Source organism: Barbus barbus, assembly GCF_936440315.1.
Source record: "Barbus barbus genome assembly, chromosome: 40".
NCBI classification, from domain to species: Eukaryota; Metazoa; Chordata; class Actinopteri; order Cypriniformes; family Cyprinidae; genus Barbus; species Barbus barbus.
Genome location: NC_136718.1, coordinates 21249990 through 21272089, shown reverse-complemented (window position 1 = coordinate 21272089; position 22100 = coordinate 21249990). Strand labels below are relative to the sequence as shown.

The window sequence follows — 22100 nt, the reverse complement described above, 5'->3', positions numbered from 1 at the left end:
ACTCTCTTCCTTCTCCAGCTGTGGAAATGCTGACTCACTGTCGCCCCTCTGTGCTCATCTAGGTGTTCTTCACCCGGAACGGCAAGATTATCGGCAGGAGGGAAGTGGTTGTCCCAGCCGGAGGGTTTTACCCCACTATCGGGATGCTCAGCAGCGGAGAAAAGGTGAAGGTGGACCTCCATCCTCTGAGCGGATAGTAAACGAGGAACTCCATATATCCAAGCCACAAGAGGATGGAAAAGACCAAAAAATTTATGCTGAGATTTCTATCTTTTTTACGTTTCAAGGCACTTCAAAATGCAAGTTTAACACGTCTAACACTCCAGTGCATGTTTCATCTACAGCGATCACCTCAGCTTCAAACGGTTTACTGTGAAACCACATATAGAGGGGTCTGTGGCATGAAATGGTTAATATTGGGCCTCAAAAGAACTGTTGACCGAAAAAAAAAAAAAATAGTTTATTACAGATGCGTAGAAAATATTAAATTATATATTTTTAATGTACATGTACATATGTAAATGTATGTATTGGCTGCTATACAAACACTTATTTAGCTAAATCAATCATGATATTAAAAAACATCTAGACACCCTAGAGAAACTTAAAGATTATATTAATAAATGATATAATGTTAAAAATAACTTCACCGTTTTCCACAAGCACTCTCTCTTTCAAATAACTTGTGAAGGTGAAGAAAGCATATTACGGTTATTTTTCTTATTGTGATTCATTTTGAATGTCATATTTAAAAAGTGCCATTTTTTTTTGCTATTATTTCTATCTGAAAATGAGCGGTTGAGGGGAAGGTGTTTGCAAGTGAATAGCATGGAGTGATTGCTAATTGTGACGCCAGCGGAGGCGAGTTGTGTTGTCTCCTGTTGTGTATCATACACTCTCATCATCATCGGGAAACACATTCAGCAACTCCAGACCAGAGAGATCGGCAAGATCGGAAAAAGAACACACCAAATCGGCTACTTCATGTGTGAATGCATCTTAAACCAGTTATGTTTGTTTAGTTCAGGATTTTCTGTAAATGTAGATTTTTACATCAGTTTGGACAGGACATTTTATCAGATTTTCAGGGCAGATGCCACATTGGAGTGAGAAAACATGGAGCTGTTTAATCAGGAATTGTGCACAGCTAGTCTGGTTCACAAATGCTACAAGCACTTTAGAGACGCCTCAACTTGAGCAGCAGTGATGCTGCGCTCTAGACTTCTCAACAGATGCCATTTTGCACATCTCGCTGTTGCAATAATGCCCTTCCTCTTCTGTCCTTTTACATATCACATATGGAACAAAACGGTCTCATATTTTACACACTTTGCCAAATTTAATGACTAATTTTGTCCCTTTCAATATACTTTCTCCTCCAACTTGTCTTTGAATGATATTACATTTTTCTCTATACTATCCTCATTTAGGTGCCTCAGTTTCTTAAGTTGCATCCTAGTTGAATCTCAGGACGTTGGTTATGTTCAGAATGAGATACTAGTTTACTGCACAGTGTATACTGTATGTCTACAATTTTTTTAGGAATATGAGAAACTGTGGAAGCTTGTTTTGGTCATAAGGAATTGACTGATCTCACAATTCAGAATTTTTGCTTGCAAAGAAGAATTTTTACCAAGTTTTTATTCTTTTTTTTTTTTTTTCAGAATTACAGAATAGAAACTCGCAATTCAATGAAAAGTCAAAATTCAGATAAAGTTGCAATTACCTAGTTCATTTTTATTTCCGTGGCAGGTGCAAAAAAACTATTGAGATGTAAACCCAGAATTCTGAAGAAAAAGTCAGAATTGCCAACTTAGAATTGGAATTGTGAGGAAAAAAGTCCGAATTGTGAGAAAATCCAAATGACCTTTTTCAGTTTTTAATTCCATGGCGAAAAACTGAATTTTAAGAAGTCACAATTCTGTGGGAGAAAGTCAGCATTCTGAGTTTCTCAATTTATTTTCCCCCTAATAGTGAGAGTTTGTTTTTGCTTTTTTTTTTTTATCCCTTGGCAGAATTGGGCTTCCATACAAAATGCAAAGGTAACTTGTCACATATCCTCACAACATCATCTTGAATGCAGAGTTTTGAGTTCAGTTGTATGTGTTTATTTCACAAAATTGGATTCAAAACTTGTTTTAAAATAGCAGTGTGATCATAAAGTAATTTACTGTTCATTGGCCACTCTGGAAATGAAAGGTTAAGTGCAATGCATTGTGGGAAACAGTACCCATTTTGCCATTTCTATGCATACAAGTTAATACTATGCACAGTATACTGCAGAAATAAGAATAGTATGCTCTTCTGAATATAGCCATAGTCGACAGCTATTTTTGACAATGCATGGGGTTTCCAAGCACCTGCATCATTGAATAAGCTTTGATTTACTCATCTTAAAGTTCCTCAGTGATTTATAACACCCTGCATGTTTATCATAGACTATTTCCCGCTACTGTTTTTTACCTAAAATACATTAAATGAGAATTGATGAGAAAAATTGTGATTCTAAATAGAAGAATGGGTGTCAGTCTACTAAAGCCTTTCCATTTAGTGGTGAAATGAATATTCCAGATCAGATCACTTAACATAAAGAATTGCTTGTGTTCCAGACATAAATTGACAGCACAGGGAAGCCAAAACCAAATACCTCTATCAGTTAAGCTTATGCAAAAAGCCAAGCGGTTGTCCTCTCCAAGATCATCTGAATTCCTCCACTGGAATGTGGTTGCTTGGCGCATAAATGGGCGATGATCGTTTTGCTTTCACGGTCTTACTAAATGGAGACTTGCATTGAATATGTTGATGTGTTGCTCTAATTGTAGCATGCACTCTTTTGCTAATGTATACATAATAAACGGTTATTTCCACACAAACTAACTTGGGATTGAAGTCAAATTCCTTTTCATACACTTTATACCTCCAGGATGCTATTGAAGAAAAAAATTAACCCTTTGAATCCTGCCTGTTACATGAGTGATTGAAATTAGGCTTGCAGTTTGAAGTTGTCACATTGTGACAAAACACTCATTTTTGAATAATTAACTGAGTCTAATGATAAAACTGCAGCTTTCAAAGTGTTGTTGCATTAAAAGAACCAAATTACCAATTATTATACATTTGTTCTTGGTATATCCTTTTCCCGAACAATTGCATATTAGTCATTTTTATATATTAATCTCATATCAAAATTACTATCTTGTTTGCAGTTTTTTTTTTAACTGATTTTCCCCACTGGTTACAGTTAAGACCAAAAATAAATGCTAACTATTTTAAATAAATACAAAAAGAATACAAAAAAAAAAAAGACAGCAAGTTTGTTTCATGCTCACTTAGCTGGGGAAGAAAAAAAAAAAAAGGTATAAGTACCTCTGTAGGAAAATAATACTCTCTCACTCCAGATTTTGTAGTAGTAAATTTATTTGAAACAAGTATTCCAAGATATTTGGTCCCATGATAAAAAGTGACATTTAAAATAGTTAAATAAAATTTTTAAAATATTCAAAGGTTGCCAATCCTATCAAATGTGGTACAGTCGGGGGTGTTTAAACTTTAAAGTACATCCAAGTGCATTACAATAGTGATAGACCACTTGTGTGAAATAATAAAAAACAAATAAAAGATGGGTGCTTGAACTGAACACTAAGATTGGCCTAATAATAAAATTAAATTCTTAAAGTGATAGCAACATTCTTTTTTAATTGTTTAGAGATGCAAATTTTCTGAAACTGAACAGCAGCTGAATAAAATATTCCAGCCTATTAATATATAAAACATAGAAAAAGTACCAAATGAATTAAAAATTCATAAAACTAGGCTTGAAGAGACCGTAAGAGCTCGAGTGTCTCATCTAGACTAGAGAAACCTTATGACAAACCTGCCAACTACTTGGTTTTTAGTTCATTTACATTTATAGGCACATGTAGAAGCTGAAAAAATTGCACAAAAGACAGACACAAATGGAGACTACATGAAAATATGCTGGTGCTTCTGGGAAATGAAAGTTCATGGACTTCTAACGTATCACTCAGACCACATCATCATCATCGTAATAATTACGGTTCCTCTTAATGAGGTCCTCCACTGAGAAATCAGCTCTGTCTTCCTCAGCTTCTTCTCCATCCCAAAAGCCCACATCTTGTGAGGCTTGGTTCTCCTCAGGATCCAACCCAGACTCGCTCTCGGGCGACAATGAAGGACTGTTGACCGGTGAGCTGCATTTTAGGGAGGAAAGTTCCTCTTCTTGAGCTTCCACTTTCTCCTCCTGTTCCATCTTTTCCTCATTGTGTTCCTCCTTGGTTTCAGTTTCACCTTGTTCCTCCTCTTCTGATTGGTTGTGTTCGGTCATGTCCTCGGAAGAGATCGTGTCGGTGGTGGAAGAAACGGGTGACATTTCCTCCTCTGAGCTTGGCTTCTCAACTGAAGGAGATCTTTGGCAAATCTTGCTGGGTTGAGTGACCGGCGCAGAGCTGAAGATGGAAAACGGCTTGCTTCTCTCCTTGAGTGAGACGCTCCTGCGAATCTTTGGGAGATCAGATTGGTCTGAGTTGCTTGATACTGTATCGCCCTCTGGAGGCCATTTCGGGCGGATGGGTTTGATGCCACTGCCGTCTGTGGATCCACACATATGGGTTGCGCTCTCATCCCCTTCTGACTGCGGAGGCCAGGATATCTTGAGTCGTCCCGTCTCCAGTGGCTTCTCCACCCTCTCAGAAGTGACCTGGGTTCGGGTCTCTAAAGTGGCCGCAAGCACGTTAACTTTTACCAATGGAGACTCCTCTACTGTTGGGCTGGATGTGGTTTCTTGAGGTGACAACTTCACTTGCTCCTCAGCTCCTTCTCCTCGCACCTCCCAAAGCTCTTTGTGGGGTCGGTGGCCAAAACCCTCATCATAATTGCCCTTGGCTTTAAACAGCTGGCAGAAGTGTGGCTTGCAGTAGACGTTGTTGTGCAAAGAGGCATAGTTCACCAGACTGACCAAAAGAGAGCGGCAAAACATAGTGAGAGATTAGAAACAAACCAACTTTAACATCATTTAAATACACAAGTCCTGTCCTAAAAGGCATTCTAGATCTTTTACTGAAAAAAAAGGTTATATTATTTTTGTCAGGAATAACGCAGACAAGATGAAAAATGGTGCATTACCACAATGTCATTTTAATAAAAAAAGTTGATAGTAGGAAAATATGACAGGAAAAATGCCATATAACATGAACTAACTTTTCCAACAGAAAAAAAAAAAACTCTTCAGATTGGCTTAATTTGTGACAAATCAACCCATCCCTTCTTACTGTCACACTAACTGTGAATGTCACCTTTTTAACCAACCACAGTAAATGTCGAAGACTCAATAAGTAGGCCTATAAACAATTGTTAGTTTAATCACAGCTGACAATGATTAGTTAGTCAAATTTGAATTGACAGTTTTTTTTTTGGTTCTGACTAGAGAACGGAGAGTTTGAGTCGCACGCACTTGCAGACCAAAGTAACTCGCGATAAACAGTTAGCAAACGCCAGTGTAGTACCGAATTCTGATGCCTGCCAAATTATTACCCCCCTAGTATTGGTATATTTAAGGTCATTGACAGAGTTTGAAATTTTCGTATGCGTTTTTCCATTTTCGTCATCCTTTCCAATCAAAATGCATGCTACGGATGCGAAAACGCAGAAAATCAAACCCCAAAAAAATTGGATCAGGTTCGATTTTCTGCGTTTTCGCATCCGTAGCATGCATTTTGATTGGAAAGAAGAAAGAAAGTGACGTGACATACGGCCAAGTATGGTGACCCATACTCAGAGTTCGTGCTCTGCATTTACCCATCCAAAATACACACACACAGCAGTGAACACACACACACACACACCGTGAACACACACCCGGAGCAGTGGGCAGCCATTTATGCTGCGGCACCCGGGGAGCAGTTGGGGGTTCGGTGCCTTGCTCAAGGGCACCTCAGTCGTGGTATTAAGGGTGGAGTGCTGGTTATTCACTCCCTCCACTGAATCGTCATGACGAATTATGACGATTAGGAAAAAACTCATATGAAAATTTCAGACTCAGTGTGCAATGGCCTTTAGGGTTAGGATTAGGATTAGGCAATCAGGTTGTGATTTCAAGGAGGGGGGTAATAATTTGGCAGAGAGTGGAAAATGGGCACAACACCGGAACTACACATGACACATGGACACTTAACAGACAACTAGTCCAGTACAGTTCAGTTCACACAGCAGAGTTTTGCCGAAATTTTGGTTGTGAAACCTGAAACCGGTTGCCACTTTTGTGAATAATCGATGTGTGTGAATGTAAAACTCAAAATACAGAACTGACAACCTGCTGTGGACGTGGCCAATATTGTTTCAGATAATTTAGTAGGCTAGTTTATATGAAAAATAGACTAAAACAATTAAGAAATACTAGTAAAGTGAAACACTGTTAGCCTGTTAAATAACTAACCCCAATGCATTCTATACATATTCAACATAAACATAACCTACATTAACGAGAATGCACAAATGAATGTGAACTCGCATTCAAATCATAAAGAATTCACAATATTTTTTAAGTAGCGTACTCAATGTTATTTCAGATGATTGTTTTCAACAATTTGTGTAATACATAAAATGTTTAAAATAGAAAACGGTTTATAAAAGTCCTAACAGTAAAATCAGATATCATTTATTTTTTTTTTTAAAGTAAAAATAATTACTCGAATATGACAAAATACTGACTAAGAATATATTTTTGTCAGTAGACAAAAACAGTAAGAGTAGGCCTAACACTGGCTATGCATGGGGTGAGCAAACTTATGATTACCCTTCTCCATCATAAATTGACAAATGGGACACCCTACAGTCTTGTGCCTACTACTCTCCACATCAAGTGTTTCAGTATAAGATCAGGGCCATGGTAGAGTCTCTTGTCCTCACCTGAGTTTAGTGTTGCAGTAGGCACAGCGGAAGCAGGTGTTGTGGTAAATCTGCTGATTCGCTACAAGTTTCTCTAGCGGGTACACAGTCTTAAGGCACATGATGCAGGTTTCACGGACAGGCAAACGGAAGGTCTACAAGTGCACAAAAACACAAATGTTTTAGAAAAAAAATACAGAGATAAAACCAAACGTCACTAAAATAAAAGTTAATATTGATTGAATACTCACCCTAACATTTTTAGTCTGGTTTTGTTCAGGACTTATAACGGAGCCTGTAAAATGAGAGAGCAGTGTTGTTTCAGCAAAACTATCTCTAGAGGGCGCTGACTTCCAAGTGCCTAGCAGTGCATGCATTTGATCAAATAAAGCATGATCAGTTCTCACTATGTGTGAAAATACAGTTAAACTTAACAAGCAGAAGATTCACTCATGATTTGTATGCTAGAAAGGTTGCAAGAGACTCACCATTCCTGTCTGAATTGGGACTTTTCATAGGGTTGGATTCAGATCCCTACAAATAGAAAGATACCTAGTAAAGTTACAGTGCCAGAAACATTACTATTTTTAAAAATGGTATAATCTGTTGTGTTAAAATGAAACTGCAGCTGTAACCCTTTCTGCTTTCATAATGTGACATCTGACTAAAACCGGATATTCAACAAAAATAAAACAGAAATTGACTGCATCGTGAAAAGCAGGAGGATTTTGTAGTCAGGTTGAAAAACCGAAGGGATTCAGCCAAAAACAAAGTCAGATGTGGGGCAAGTTGTTCGATGAATGATTATGAAGCACAATAAAGCCAGGATCATATATTAACAAAAGCAAATAGGATCTGTTCAGTCAGAGTATTTCGTGTCGACAGTTCTCACCACATCAGGAGACACTGGCGGCACATTTTCCTTCTGCTTCCCACTGTGACTGCGGACTTCATTGTCTGCTGGTTCACTCTGCCAGAACCAGGAACACAAAAAGGGAGAAGGTTATCTTTGTGCATGTGCTCCCTTAAAGGAACAGTTCACACAAAAATGAGCATTCTGTGATCATTTTATCATCCCGAAGGCATTCCAATCCTAAACTTTAGGATGCAACACAAAATAATCACTTTTTAAATTGATTGATTGCTATTTTCCCATGCAAATGCAATGAATGAAATCATAAACCTTCAGAAAAGGGTTATCAAAATACCATAAAATGGTGCATCTGACTCTTGACTATATTCTTATATAACTGTAACTAACCTCTAGAAAAGCTGGCTAAAATTTCATTATTCTCTGATGATCCTGAAATCTGAATAAACCAGATCAGTCCAATTCATGCATTAATCATTAAGATGGTTTTATGAGCAGATTCGTTCATTCATTCTTTTTATTCACAAACTCAAAAAGATCTAAGGCTAATGTCAAGACTCTTGGGGATTTTTAGCGACTTAAAAGTTTCAGTCCCTGTTGGAAAAAAGCACTGAAGAAAGTCAGTCATACGGGTTTGGAACAACATGAGTAAATGACGACAGTCTTCTCAATTAGGGGTGAACTATCCCTTCAAACCAGATGCAAATAGTGTCATGTCAGCAGAAAGACTTAACATTTGCATGTGATGAAATCATAAAGAGTGATAGTAACGGAGAGAGTGTTTATGGTGAAGGGGGGGTGGGGGTGGAGGGTGTTGTCACTCACAGTGGGGGAGGAAGGGAAATCGTGCTTAGTCACAGCTGCCTGGTACAAGGCCATTCGGTCCCTGAGAGGGGTGGACTCCACCATTTTGACTCCAGACTCAAGACTTTCTGTGAAGAACGGAAGAAAAGGAGTCAGATTAGTCAGTGGGGTCTCTAATAACTCACTGAAATACAATGGGGGGAAAAAAAAGTATGTGTGCCACAAGGTCAAAGTGGGAATGGGAAACAGGAATTTACACAGAACTGCCATCAGCACTTTCCAGAAAGTTGACTCTTACAGGGTTGCAAAAAGGAAGCAGGAAGTTCAAGATGTGAGTTCATGTAACTGAAAACATATTGAACAAGACCAGGGTGTTCGTTTAGTGCCGCGTTTGATTCTGTACCTTTATCTTCCATGTTCTCGGATCCACTGTCTCCTGTTTCCCCAGGCTCTCTGGACACCTAAACGGACAAGGAAACGTGTGTTAATGAAGAGCACAGAACAAGAACAAAGAGAGCGTTAAGAAGTCCTTCAAGTAAATGTGACTAGCCATTTGACACCCATTGTACTATTTAATGGGAAGCATTTCAGAATGAAACAGGATATTCAATGTAATTTATAGACTTTAAAGTCAGACCCAATGCAAATTGGATCTCATTTCCATTCACACATCACAAAAATTCCCTAGTGGCTGATAGGGACTGGGTAGCTGCTAAAGCATTGCTAGATGGTTGTTAAGAATATTCTGGGTGTTTACCATGATGTTAATGTAAAATTGCTAAGGTGTTGCATGTTGCAGTTGGTAGGGTGTTTCAGATGGTTGCTAGAATGTCACTAAGTGATCTGGGTGGTTGCTAAGGCATTGGTAAATGGTTCCTAGGGTATTCTAAGTGCCAAGGTGTTCTTATGTGGTGGTTAAGGTGTTCTGAATGGTTTTTGAATGTTGCTTTGTTGCTGCTAAGGTCTTCCAGATGGTTGCAAGGGCGTCACTAAGTGGCTGCTAAGGTGTTCTGGGTGGTTGCTAAGGCATTGCTAAATAGTCGCTAGGTGGTTTTTACCACACACTTAAATATGACATTCTGGTATCTAGAAATAGCTTGAGTCCTTCAGGGTTGCCAGGTCTGTGTAACAAAGCCAACCCAAATTTACCCTTTGCAAAGACCACCCCTCTTCATTACTGTTGCTATGTCTGACAAGCCATGCCACTCTCACACCACACATCATGTTCTCACACAGTCTACTCTCCTGTCTGGTTTGTTTGTCTGACAAAAAAAAAAAAAAAAAAAAAAAGGCAGATTCGGCGTTATGATTGTTTAGATCGCCTGTCAATCAAACTCCCCGCGAAGGGTCAATTGCTTCTCAAAACTTTCCCAATCGTGGCTAAAGCAAGCCTAATCTTGCTTCAGGAGAAATTGACTAGGAAAATTGTGTTCTAGGGGTTCTTCAGTCAAAAATTATGTTCTGGGGTGCGTTAACCAAAATAGCCTTTTGGGAAACGCACCCTGGGGGTGGAAGATTTCGCTTTAACTCAGAAAAAAACAAACCCTGCAGCAACAGTATGAAAGTAACCCAATTCGACAGGAAAACTGAGGACTTGGCAACACCGGAGTTCTTCCTTCAAATGTAAGTCTCTAGGATTTTTTATCTGTTGGCCAGCAAAAATAAATAGATACAGATATCTTCATATTAAGCCTTATTCAGTGCAGGACAAATTTACGCCCCAAAGTTTAACACTCTGGGTAAGGGGTTTATTGAAATCCCCCCAACCCATGAGCTAAAGTAAACAGCACTAATTAGCAAGGTGACAAGAGACATTTAAAGCCATGACAGCAGTGTTTAAACATGTCTCCTTCTCTGGCCGGCCAGCTCCTCCACTGGCATCAATAATCCTCTAATGAGCTCTAGGAGAGCCGTGGACAGACACCAGCGTCTGGCTTTACTGCCACAACACCACCAGCACACAGCACAACCGCTCTCATGCAATTCTACACCCACGGACTGAGACACATGGAGACCAGAACAACCCGTTACTGAACCCACAACATTAACCCAACAGTTCGAGACCCTGTTGATGAGGCTGAATTGTATGACGTGAAATATTAGATGAAATGAGCTGCTTGTGTCACAATGATTGAACCTTAAACTTTTCCGTAAATTATTAATTAAAATCATGGGCAACATTTATAAAGTTTGACATCTGTTCCTGCTTGCTTACAATAACTGAATATAATAAAACTAGCCATTAAATGGAAGAGAAAATTTTGTATTTCTTTATGTAGTGATATTACATCTTAGTTTTTCTATCAGAATATGACACTTAAACAAAAACCATTTACTTTTCAAGTGCCTAGCAAATATTGCCCTACAACAGAGCAGTCAATTCCAGGACAAACACATCCTCCAAAAAGTCTGCTGTATCCATTGTCATTGTTCTCAGGAAAGCAGCACAACAGGAACTAAAACTGACATGATCCCACCCAACAGAGAGTTTCCACATGTAACAATAACAGTATCGATCTAAAAGCCAGGTGTCTTACCTATTTAAAATCAGACAGACAACAACGGGCGGTCCGCCGTGATTCCTGGAGATTTACAGAGCCGAGTCTGTCTGCCTAAAGCCCGGCAGTGCGCTGAGAGCAGATTAGAGATGGTGAGCATGCCAGTGTTTTGCTGGCGGGAGAGATGGAGAGGGGGAGGGCTGAGAGGGTGGGGTGGGGTAGGCAGCTGCTTGAACCTCTTAAATCCAACAAGGGGGCTGAAACCAACCCACCCCCCCAGTCGTGGATTAGCCATCAGCGCGGCTGTGGGGGAACCAGCCGGCTAGGCATCATTGCAGCGCCTCCAGGCTGGTGTGCCGACACAAGGGGAGCGGGAAATATACACCGTACAAAAAGCAAAGGCAGCGCAGCCATAGGGGGCATCAGCCCAGACAAAAGACCCTCTATTAATCTGCTGCCTGCTAGAAATGAGGAGTGTCCTATCAGACACAAGGATAAAATATATACAGTACACATATACTATATCTATCATAAAAAAAATATTCAGTACACTTTCATTTCATTTAATACATGAAATAAAGTGGTAAAAAGGAAGATTTTTTTTTTAATTTGAGGATTATGCAATATTCAATAAATTTCTGAAGTGACATACAGCCAAGTATGGTGACCCATACTCAGAATTTGTGCTCTGCATTTAACCCATCCAACGTGCACACACACAGCAGTGAACACACACACACACACACCGTGAACACACACCCGGAGCAGTCGGCTGCCATTTATGCTGCGGCGCCCAGGGAGCAGTTGGGGGTTCGGTGCCTTGCTCAATTGAGGGTGCTGGACATTCACTCCCCCCACCTACAATCCCTGCCGGCCCGAGACTCGAACCTGCAACCTTTGGATTACGAGTCCAACTCTCTAACCATTAGGCCATGACTTCCCCAATTTATCTATACATTTACACACTTTACTTTTTATTTTTATAATAACTATATTTTATTAAAATTTTGCATCGATTTGTTATAATTGTCAGTTTTCATTTTAGCTAAAGTTAATAATTTTGTTGTTTTTGTCATTTTTATTTTAGATTATATACACACACACAATTTATCATCATTGACAATATACATGTCAATTTTCATTTTTTTTTTCATTGAAATTTTACAGTTTGTCATTTTTAATTCTTAGTAATTTTTAATGTCTAGTTTTTGTTTCAGTATTAGTTTAGTGCAGGAAGTTTAGTTCACACATTCTCACACACGTCTGGTTTGTTATCCTTGTAGGGACTCTCCATAGGCGTAATGGTTTTTCTACTGTACAGACCGTATTTTCTATTGCCCTACACCTAAACCTACCCCTTACAGGAAACTTTCTGCATTTTTAGATTTTCAAAAAACGTCATTCTATGTGATTTGTAAGCTTGTTTACCCGTGGGGACAAGCTTATTATTAATAAGCTTTTATTATTATCACAAAATAGCAAATTCAATTAAATGAAAAACTGAACTAATGACGCACACTGGATGGTAAAACATCTGTGAAATTCTAGATTCTTGCGAAATGTGTCCACCCTTCAGACTCTGCGCATCATTACATCTAGTCATATCTGGAACTTCTCTTTATTAACTGCTTTTCTCAGCAGTTCATTACTCAGTTCAGCTCTCAAAGTAGCCCAAACTCAATATCCAGCGACATTCATAAAGAAAATCTTTGCAGCAGATTTAAAAATAAATAAAAACTGCTGGAGAAGTTGGATGATGAATTCAAATAATTTCAGCCAGTCCTTCTCCCTCATGACCATCCCTCAGGTTAAAGGAGAGAACTTTGGCTTTGATGGGAGCAGAGAGCTTGAACCCTGCAGTGATCATGTGGATGTTTATCTCATGACATCAGCCCCCCGGTGAGAACAGAAAAGACTTTATGAGAGCAGCCTTAAACCTGTTCAATTATGAAAGTGTCTTTAGAGAGGGTGGGGAGTTTGAGTTGAACTCAAAAAATTAATTGTAATTATTCATAAGTCAAAAATGTCAAAAAAAGGACAACAAATGTAGTCTGCTGCAACCAGATTATCGAGTGAGTTGAAGTGAACTCAAGAACCGAATCAGTGTCCAGTGTTCCATTGAGTCATTTTGTTTCCATGAAATGTCTGGTTGGACTAAACTATTCACAAATTTAAATCACTAACTGAAAGTTTGGATTAGGAATGGGGAAAAAGTCTCTAACCCCAATAAGAAACAGTGATGTTTGTTTTTGCAAGAACCACTAACTATGGTGTGGATCTAAGTTAATTGCATGCTGGGACGTTTTGAACCACTAGTGATGCAGTGGTGACGGTACAATGGGAAAAATGCATTCAGTTTCAGTCTTTCCCTGTCCTCAACCCACGCTACTTCAAAACAGCTTACTCTTTTGCAGATAAAAAGTTGTCCACGACTCCCTTCGCAGGCCATGGAACAAACAAGAGACACCATTGTGTACGGTGAAATCCCAGTACATTTTGAACACATAACCTTTGAGAAAAAATTAGATTTAAAAAAATAAAGCAAAATGTCAGATGAAGATGAGGCATGACTAAAAGGCATGATCTCGTTTCAACAGAAGCTTTAGTAAAACTAGACTTCTACATCTGACAAAATTTAATACAACAATGTTAGAGTGTTGTTGTTTTTTTCTAACTCTAAGTATGAACAATAGGGGAAGTAATGCTAGAATTAGCAAGCAGCACTAATATTTAATGCAAGGTCACACAACACAAGTTAACAATAGTCATCCTGCAGGCTGTTTAGCAGAGCAGTGAAGCTACAGAAACAACCTTAGAGCTCAGAGGGAGACTGGAGGAGCACACTGATGTCTTCATGATCACAGACCATGTGACTCACAGCATGACCAGTCTCATGAATGTTTTGAATACAAGCAGATATCCAGCCAGCAGAACAGACAGATGCAGTTTGATCAAGTCGACTTGATCACAGCAATTAATCAAACTTTAATATACTTCAAGGGGACATGGGGTAGACATACTACTGTACATACTAGACTTACTACATGAGTCACAATTCAAAACATCCTCCCCAGTCCAACCTGAACATTTATGAATGTGAACCAAGCTGCAAAAACAGGCCATTTAGAAATTATACTACCATTCAAAAGTTTAGAGTTGGTAATATTTTTACAACAAGTCTCTTATGCTCACCAAGCCTGCTACTGTTTGATCAAAAACGGCAATATTCTGAAATATAAAAATTTTAAATTTCTATTTTAATAGATTTTAAAATATAAGTTATTCCTGAGGCAAAGCTGAATTTTCATTACTCCAGTCATTAGTGTCACATGATCCTTCAGAAATCATTTTAATATACTGATTATTTTGACTGTTTTGGTCCAAGAAGTCTCAATTAACATTTATAAGATGGAAAAAATATTATAATTTAAAAAAGTTGGGGAGTTGGGCTTTTAAATTGCACACACCCTTTTAAACTGCACACACACTTTCAGTTCACTCACACATACACACAAGTAGTGTTATCTACTAAATTGACAAGATGCCCAATTAAGGTAATATACACCAATTTAGATAATTATTTGTACTTACATTGTTGTGAAAGGTCTCGCCTTTCTCAAACATCATCTTCAGACTGTTGAGAGGCACTGTGGGCTTTTCGATGTGCATGTCTCTTTGCGTCCACTTCTCCATCTCCTGGTCACTGTCGCTCAACAACTGGGTCTCTGTGCCGTCAACAAGCTGGCCGTCTGTGGACTCCAGTGAGGTGTTAACACCAGGATCTAAAGGCTGTCGCTGATGGTTCTCCTGCTGTGTGGAGTGTGTTTTGGGTTCTAGAGATGTAGGCGTTTCCGCTGGTTGTTCCCAGAGCTGCTTTAGGGCACTCAGATTGCTGTTGCGCGAGGAAGGAGTCGGCTTCTCTGGAAACTGTAAAGAAGAACAAAGAGACTGTCAGTAGAACGTTCACTCCTGGGGTTTCTCAACTTTTAAACTCTAATCTCAACAGAAGACAATCCAGACACTGGAGTCTGACTGTACTGATCTATTACCATCTAAACTGAAATTCAAACATAAAATACTAATTTAAATGGCAGTACATACAGATTTAGTTAATTCAATCTAAAGTTTTGAATAAGACAGATTTAAATCAATTCAAGGAGATCTAATTTAAAATACTAATAAATAGACTCATGATTAAAAATATATTACTGACAGAAAGTCTCCAGGGTTTTTATGACAATTTTGACACTGAAAGCCAACAGAGACAGACCAAGGAAAAGCAGTCAGCAGATATAAATGATTGAGAGTAATATCTGGATTAGTAGCGATTGGCTAAACAAAATTAGTGTTAGTCTGTTAGGAAAAGGTTGACTACAAAAGCTTCAGAAACCTGGCAAATGGAAGGAGTTGCTCCCTCAGACTGTGCTGGTGGAAATGAGGGGGGAACAAAATGCAGCACCAGATGCTAGTCTTTAGAAAATATCTGCATGAGGGAACTAGGCCAACCCCCTAACAACAGGACAGACGAACCAGGAAGAACATAAAAAAAGGGAAGTTGTGACAGGAAACGGGGAAAAAAGAACGTTTGTGAAAGATATAACAAGCTTAGTCACAGGTCCAGGTTGTGTGAGCAGTTAACATTTAAGGTTCAATTGAACAAAAAACATTTTAAAACTTAAGTTTGTTTAATGGTTAATGAAATAAAATGATAAAAATAGACTTTAAATTTATAATATAATTCATTTAGACTATAAATTAGTGTTAAAATATTTAGATATTAATTACTTTAGAAAAGCATAATTTCTGAACACTAAACACTGGAAACAATATTATGTTTCAAGAATTTTTTTTAAAATAGAAAAAAAACAAATCAGTGAAAATCTATTTAGCTTTAAAAAAAAAAAAATTCTGCAGTTCCTGACAAACTCTTAGACGTTTACTGAAGCTTCCTCGTAGTGTTTTATTACCATTCAGAAGACACAGACTGACTGAACCAGTTATGTAAAGCGTGTGGGGAATTACCTGCAGATTAAGACGTCTAAATAGGGATTGAGATGACTGGACACTGTCTAAACAGCAGCAGCAGTAGTTTAGTAGTGCAGTTTTCAGATAGAAAACTAGATAATGAATAGCAAGGTGGTGAGAACTTACTTTTTTCTTGTCTGAACTTGTTTCTTCTGCTGCTTTCTGGTACCTGAGAGGAAATGAAGAGGAAGAGTTGTTCACTCAGCTGAAACACATGAAGAGTAGCTAGTTTCTATAAATTTTAAAAACTAACCATCATTAGCTTGACTTCTATGGTCTGAGATATATTTCCTTTTATCTGCCTAAAAGCTAAAAATCACTGTTGATCGTTGGTGACCCCTAGAGGTCACATGAGTGCAAACCCATGAACTGGACTGTCTTGATTTTGCTTCCAGTTTTATTTTTACGGCATGTTAAAAACAAAACTTGAAATCTAACCTAAAGGGGTTTCAGATACACTAACCATCTGTTGGAAGGACTTTAAAAAAAATTCCCAAGTACTGAAAGCAGGAAGTTCATCTGATTTTCAAAGGAAATCCACATTCAAACTAACCGTTGGCTCTAAATGTAGGTTAGTTGGAAAGAAAAACAAACAAAAAAAAGATAATCATAGTCCTGCAGGCCTGAACAAACGCAACCGTTTAAACCAGCCCAATACCAAACCCATGATTTCTATTTGCCCACACCCATCACAGGTAAGTTATCAGATTCGAATCCTTCGCTTTGAATTCTTTTAAAACAAGAAATGAGCAAGTATTTGGAATTCTCATAGGTCAGTAATTAAATGTCCTTTATGTAAAGTATAAAATTAAATTAAACGGTATTAAATTTCACAAAAAAAAAAAAAGATAAACAAAATGAGGTCTGAACATCATAAACCAATTTAGAACAAAAGCTAAAACAGGCCTTTAAAACAGGTTTAGAAACAAGGTCTAAAGAGCACAAAGTGTGCTGAAGTGAAAGCAAATTGGAGAAATTAAAGGACAAGTGAGATCAGTTTTAGATATGCAAATCCTGAAATTTGCTTACTTGGAAAATCTCTCAGCAATGGCCGTGTTTTTGCCTCGCACGCCAACAATAGAGAGCTCCTTTGCTGTAACTCGCAAGGACTTTGAGGTCCATTGCCCACGATGAAATGAACTGACTGCCATCTTGGTTTCCTGATGTCTTCAGTAGGATTTCTTTTAGGACAGAGGCATTTCAAATATTAGTTTAGCTAATTTCATTTATTTATGCAGAGACAATTGCACAACAAAAGTGTTGTGCCAGAGTTAGCTATAAAGCTCATTTGCATCTGCAGTCCCAGGGCAGAATGTTGTTACAGAATTGCAATATTCAGTCACAAACAATACAATACGTACAATATCACATCAGAATCAAGTCATTGATCACATTTGATTTTCCTTAAGCCATACTTTAAACATAGTTTTAAAAATGCTAAATGTTGTATGCTCTCTAATATCTGCTGCTCTTACTGAAAAAGCTGATAGTTAAAATAAAGACAAAATTACTTGCTCGTTTAATGATTATATAGCCAGACCAGGAGTTTTTTTTAAACCAAGACTCTCAGAAACCCCCCAATATATGGAAAAGCTAGATTTTACAGTACCACTTATTAAACTATCAAAATGCATTACAATATCAGATGATAAAGTAATGATTTTTCCAATACGCTCTTAAAAATAAAAGGTTCTATATTGGCATTAACATCCATGAACATTTCTCTTCCACAAAAGGTTCTTTATGGTGGAAAAAGGTTCTTTAAACTCTTAAAAATAAAGGTTATAAAAGGCAGCAGAGCCATAGAAGAAACATTTTGGTTCCTCAAAGGACCTTCCAGTGATCAGTACTTAGAAGAACCATTTTTTCTTAATGTGAAGCACATTTTAAAAATCTAAAGAACCTTTTTGCACTATGAATAATATTTTGTGCCTTGAAAAGGTTCCATGGATGTTAAAGGTTCTTCATGGAATAATAGATTCCAATAAAGAACCTTAAGAGTATAGACTATAAGAAATGGTTATAAGAACTGTTTTTTTAGGGAACCAAAATGGTTCTTCTATGGCATCGCAGTGAAAACCCCCTATTGAAACCTTTTATTTTTCAGTGTAGATAGAAATGTGGTAAATTGAATTTTATTAGAAAACTGAAAACCCTATCAGATGTTAAAAAAAAGCTGGCCCGATACAATGCATTGCAAAAAAAAGGCATCCAATTATACTCAAGGCGATCGTGCGATTGCACAAATCAAATGTGTCATGAAATCCCCAAAACACCTACGGGACGTTCAAAAGCAGGAGAAATTATTCTTTTCCCATATCACTCTTGAATGAGACATCATTCGGCGTCAGTGCACAACACCTGTAGCTGCTCACCTGATGATTCAGACATGCTCAGACTTATGCCTGATATGACAGGAAACAGCGGAACAACTGTTTTATCACATGAGGTTATGCCTGTTAAGGTACTTACAAAATTCACAGGAAACCGATCACCTCTGGCCAACCACTAACCTCACCCATGAAATCATCACGTACACATAGGTGAGAGTCTTATATGAATAGACAGAAACTGATGGAAATTATCTAGGTAAAGATTAGGATCAGAAAGCAATTTTCCTCGCCACAGTGATTTTCTCAGTAAATATATACCTATAATTAGGTTTCAATAATACTACTACCTCAAATTAGCCAGCATTTTAATGATTAGCTTTAGAAATATCTCAATTCAAACATGTTCTCCAACATGCAGAGTTGAGCAAAGAGCTTTGTTTTGGGTAATGCAAGAAAGAAGCAGATTCACAGTTAAAAATGTCACGGAGGCTGCTGACACAGCAACTGAGTCAACATTACCTCGGATTACTCCACTTACATAAAACCATAAACAGTTTTAATCTGCTATATGATATGATTCTTTTCTGTTGCCTGAGAAAAGAATCATATCAAAAATTATTTTTTTTAAGTTTTAATACTGTGAGAGATCTACATTTTCTCAAGGATCTCTCGTATTGAGACATTAGGATGTGACTCAGAAGATGAGACACTCTCACTCATCTCATAAATCAGGACTTCTTAAAAGTCAACAAATTACAGTCGAGGGCTTTCCAAAATTGCTTCAAGTAGACACTCATCCATTCAACATATACGCAATGTGCTTCTGCTTAAATGACACGGGAACATTCTGATGAATTCAGTGAAGCAGAAACATCACAGTCAGGTCACATCAGCATGCTTAGACAAGTCTTCACTTTATTCCTGGAGGTGTGACTTATCAGTGTGCTCTGCTTTTAATCATATCATCAGAAACGTTCCAACATCTTTTGACCAATACATTTTCAATACTTCACCCAGTCATTATAGTCTTATAAAAACCACAAAAAGCAACTTATAGCTAGTCAAAATGCTTTTCAGTATTAAAAATTCATAACTTTTCCAGGCCTGGAAATCACAGTTCTAAAAAATAAAAGCGTGTAATATATATATATATATAGATTTTTTTTTTTTTTTTTAAATAAAATAAAAAAGTAATAAATATTTTCTCAGGATCATGTTTCAAATGAATGCACAACTTAAATTTAGCATTGAACTACATAATACAACTCTCAACCTGTTTTACACACAAATTAATCTCTAAAATGAACAAATGCAGAAATCTTGATGTAATACAGTTTTTTTTCCATTACATTTTACTGAAAAGAAAGCGGTCCCTTTTAAATTCACTAAGCAAGTTAGATAAATCGGCTGGTGAGACCATTGAAAGCAAAGTGAAAAGTGAGAAGCAGCTCAATCAAACAAAAGCATGAAGCATGCATTCAAAATGCAAAACATGACAAGCTTGTATTCCCTCTGAACTCATCAACCCAAACAAAGGCCCATGAATCACAAATCTAAACATACTTACTTTAAACTTGCAGTCTTTCAGTGGATGTGCTGAGAGTTTTCTTCTTGGCCTCTCTGTCTGTCCTCACAATGCTCTGAACACTCTGCTTCTGCTCACTCTCACATTGTTTGTGAGTGAGGAAATATACTGACTCCTCTCAGCCAATGGTAAGAGAGCTGCTTTGCACCTAGCAGGTAAGGCTCCTCCCACTTCTGGGATCAGCAGTTCATCATCAGACTCTCAGCAGAACAGAAAGAAAGAGTGAGTCAACAAGGCCTCTACTCAGTCTGGGAATCCCACAGAATTCCTGGAAGTGAGCAAAAGTCCCCGCCTCCATGTCCTGTTCATATTTCACATCAAAATAAAAAGAAAAAATTCATTAGGACAATAAAGATTGTAAGTTGTGTGCAGCATTTTTCTTTTTTTTTCTTTTTTTCCTTCATTGGAGCTTCTTATTAAACTCTAATCTAATATAAAATAAAACTGTGGGAACACAAAGCAATGTTGTCTAACAGAGGAGCCTGTCTAGGAGTCAGGCAATGGATCGTTTTTTTTTAATCCCAGTCACATGGAAGTCTTGTTTGAGACTGCACACAACATTCCACAGTGTTATATTATGCCTTTCAGCACAATTTATATATATATATGAAGAGTTCATTTGCAAAAACAGATAACTCTGTTTTTAACACTTCTCAGAAATCATGTTTTTTCATTGTGTATTCCAATTAATCTCAATCAAACTACAGTTGGGTTATTTTGACTAGGTTAAAAAATAACTGAAAACAGCTAACTAACACAATAAAACACAATAAAAAACATGATTTTGAAAATGTAAAAAACGGAGTTATCTGTTTTTTGCAAATAAACTCTTCATACATTAATAAATGTTAAAAAAAAAAATTCTAAATAAAAATTCAAATATCAAATAATGTGAAATATTTTGTTGTTTAGTTATTTTTTATTATGCTATACTTTATTTGTTTTATCTCACTATGTTATTGTATTGTATTGTATTATTAGTTATTTCCAAATTTAAAATTTGTATACTTTAATGCCTTATTTTTCTTAAGGGGGCCAATAAAATTCTATAAAATATCGTCCTGGATTTGTCAAGCACTTTAGTTCAGAAATTGTTGGTGTTTCATAAATGGAAAAGTGATTATGTTTCACTTTTTACTCAATTGTGTCATGTTGAGAACCAAGAGGGAATAAATTATTATTATTATTTTATATAAATATAAAAATGGATATGAACAAATATAAGTTGTTTATAGAAAAAAAAAGTTTAATATTATTTAATGCATTTTTCTTAATTACCATTTTCTAATTTTGCTGAGCACATTTATTCACATTTTTATAGATTCCGATAAAACAGAAATACATGAACAAATGAAACAGTACAAATATACATAATGAACACTAAAAAGAATTTTGTAGCTTTCATTTGTGATCCACATCTGAATTATCAAAATTCATCACTAAGGAAACTTCCTCACCGAATCACAATCAGGCAATACATAGGCTATATCAGAGCCAGACAAGATGGTTATTATCAATGATAAAGAACGTAAACGCTGATCATACTTTCTTATAGAATAATTTACTATTATATTTCTATATGCAAGGTACACGTGTCGTGTGCAGCAATTGTTAATTGCAGGTCAGAAGGTGGACGCAAACAAAATGAGACGGAGATGTGACTAGTGCAGACTGCAGAGCTAATTTCTTCATAGTTTGCTGCTTCGTTATTTCAGTCTCAGCAGTTTATCACTTCCCTAAGGCAGAATTATGATTTCATCATCACACTCCCATTCACGACTCATTTTAGAGTACTGATGAATCACAAATCAAGGGTTAATTTTAAGTTCAGCATGCCGGTTCTCTATAACAGAAGAGTATAAAAGATGGGGACTTTGTGACCCTGGACCACAAAGCCAGTCTTAAGTCGCTGGGGTATATTTGTAGCAACAGCCAAAAATACATTGTATGGGTCAAAATTATAAATTTTTTATTTTATGCCAAAAATCATTAGGATATGAAGTAAAGATCATGTTCCATGAAGATATTTTGTACATGTCTTACCATAAATATATCAAAACTTCATTTTTGATCAGTAATAT

General features: G+C 37.2%; 2 protein-coding genes across 2 annotated transcripts in view; one reads left to right on the top strand and one right to left on the bottom strand.

Annotated features, from left to right (window-relative positions):
• Positions 1–1706, top strand: part of LOC306859858 (SPRY domain-containing protein 3-like) — a 43771-nt gene extending 42065 nt beyond the window's left edge. Inside the window, exon 11 of the mRNA XM_079401228.1 lies at positions 63–1706. Within this exon, the coding sequence (XP_079257354.1) occupies positions 63–197 (135 nt within the window). The 3' untranslated portion in view covers positions 198–1706. The remainder of the gene's footprint in view (positions 1–62) is intronic.
• A 1688-nt stretch (positions 1707–3394) lies between these two features.
• On the bottom strand, positions 3395–20269 carry LOC306859328 (LIM domain and actin-binding protein 1-like). Its single transcript, XM_079400329.1, has 11 exons — positions 20002–20269; positions 17131–17282; positions 16228–16270; positions 14668–15003; positions 8982–9039; positions 8600–8706; positions 7796–7873; positions 7392–7437; positions 7155–7198; positions 6925–7058; positions 3395–4970 (listed from the first exon to the last, which is right to left on the bottom strand). Exons 2-11 carry the CDS (start codon positions 17250–17252, stop codon positions 4025–4027), a joined length of 1914 nt encoding a protein of 637 aa, XP_079256455.1. The 5' UTR covers positions 17253–17282; positions 20002–20269; the 3' UTR covers positions 3395–4024.
• Positions 20270–22100: the final 1831 nt, after the last annotated feature.

What these genes read in the sequence shown, in the direction of transcription:
- LOC306859328 (XM_079400329.1), bottom strand. Translation starts at nt 17,252, where the DNA reads ATGGCAGTCAGTTCATTTCATCGTGGGCAATGGACCTCAAAGTCCTTG. An exon ending in ATTGCTGAGAGATTTTCCAA is followed by an intron (nt 16,271 to 17,130) that starts GTAAGCAAATTT and finishes ATTTCCTCTCAG; the next exon opens with GTACCAGAAAGCAGCAGAAG. An exon ending in CGAGAACATGGAAGATAAAG is followed by an intron (nt 8,707 to 8,981) that starts GTACAGAATCAA and finishes CGTTCTTCACAG; the next exon opens with AAAGTCTTGAGTCTGGAGTC.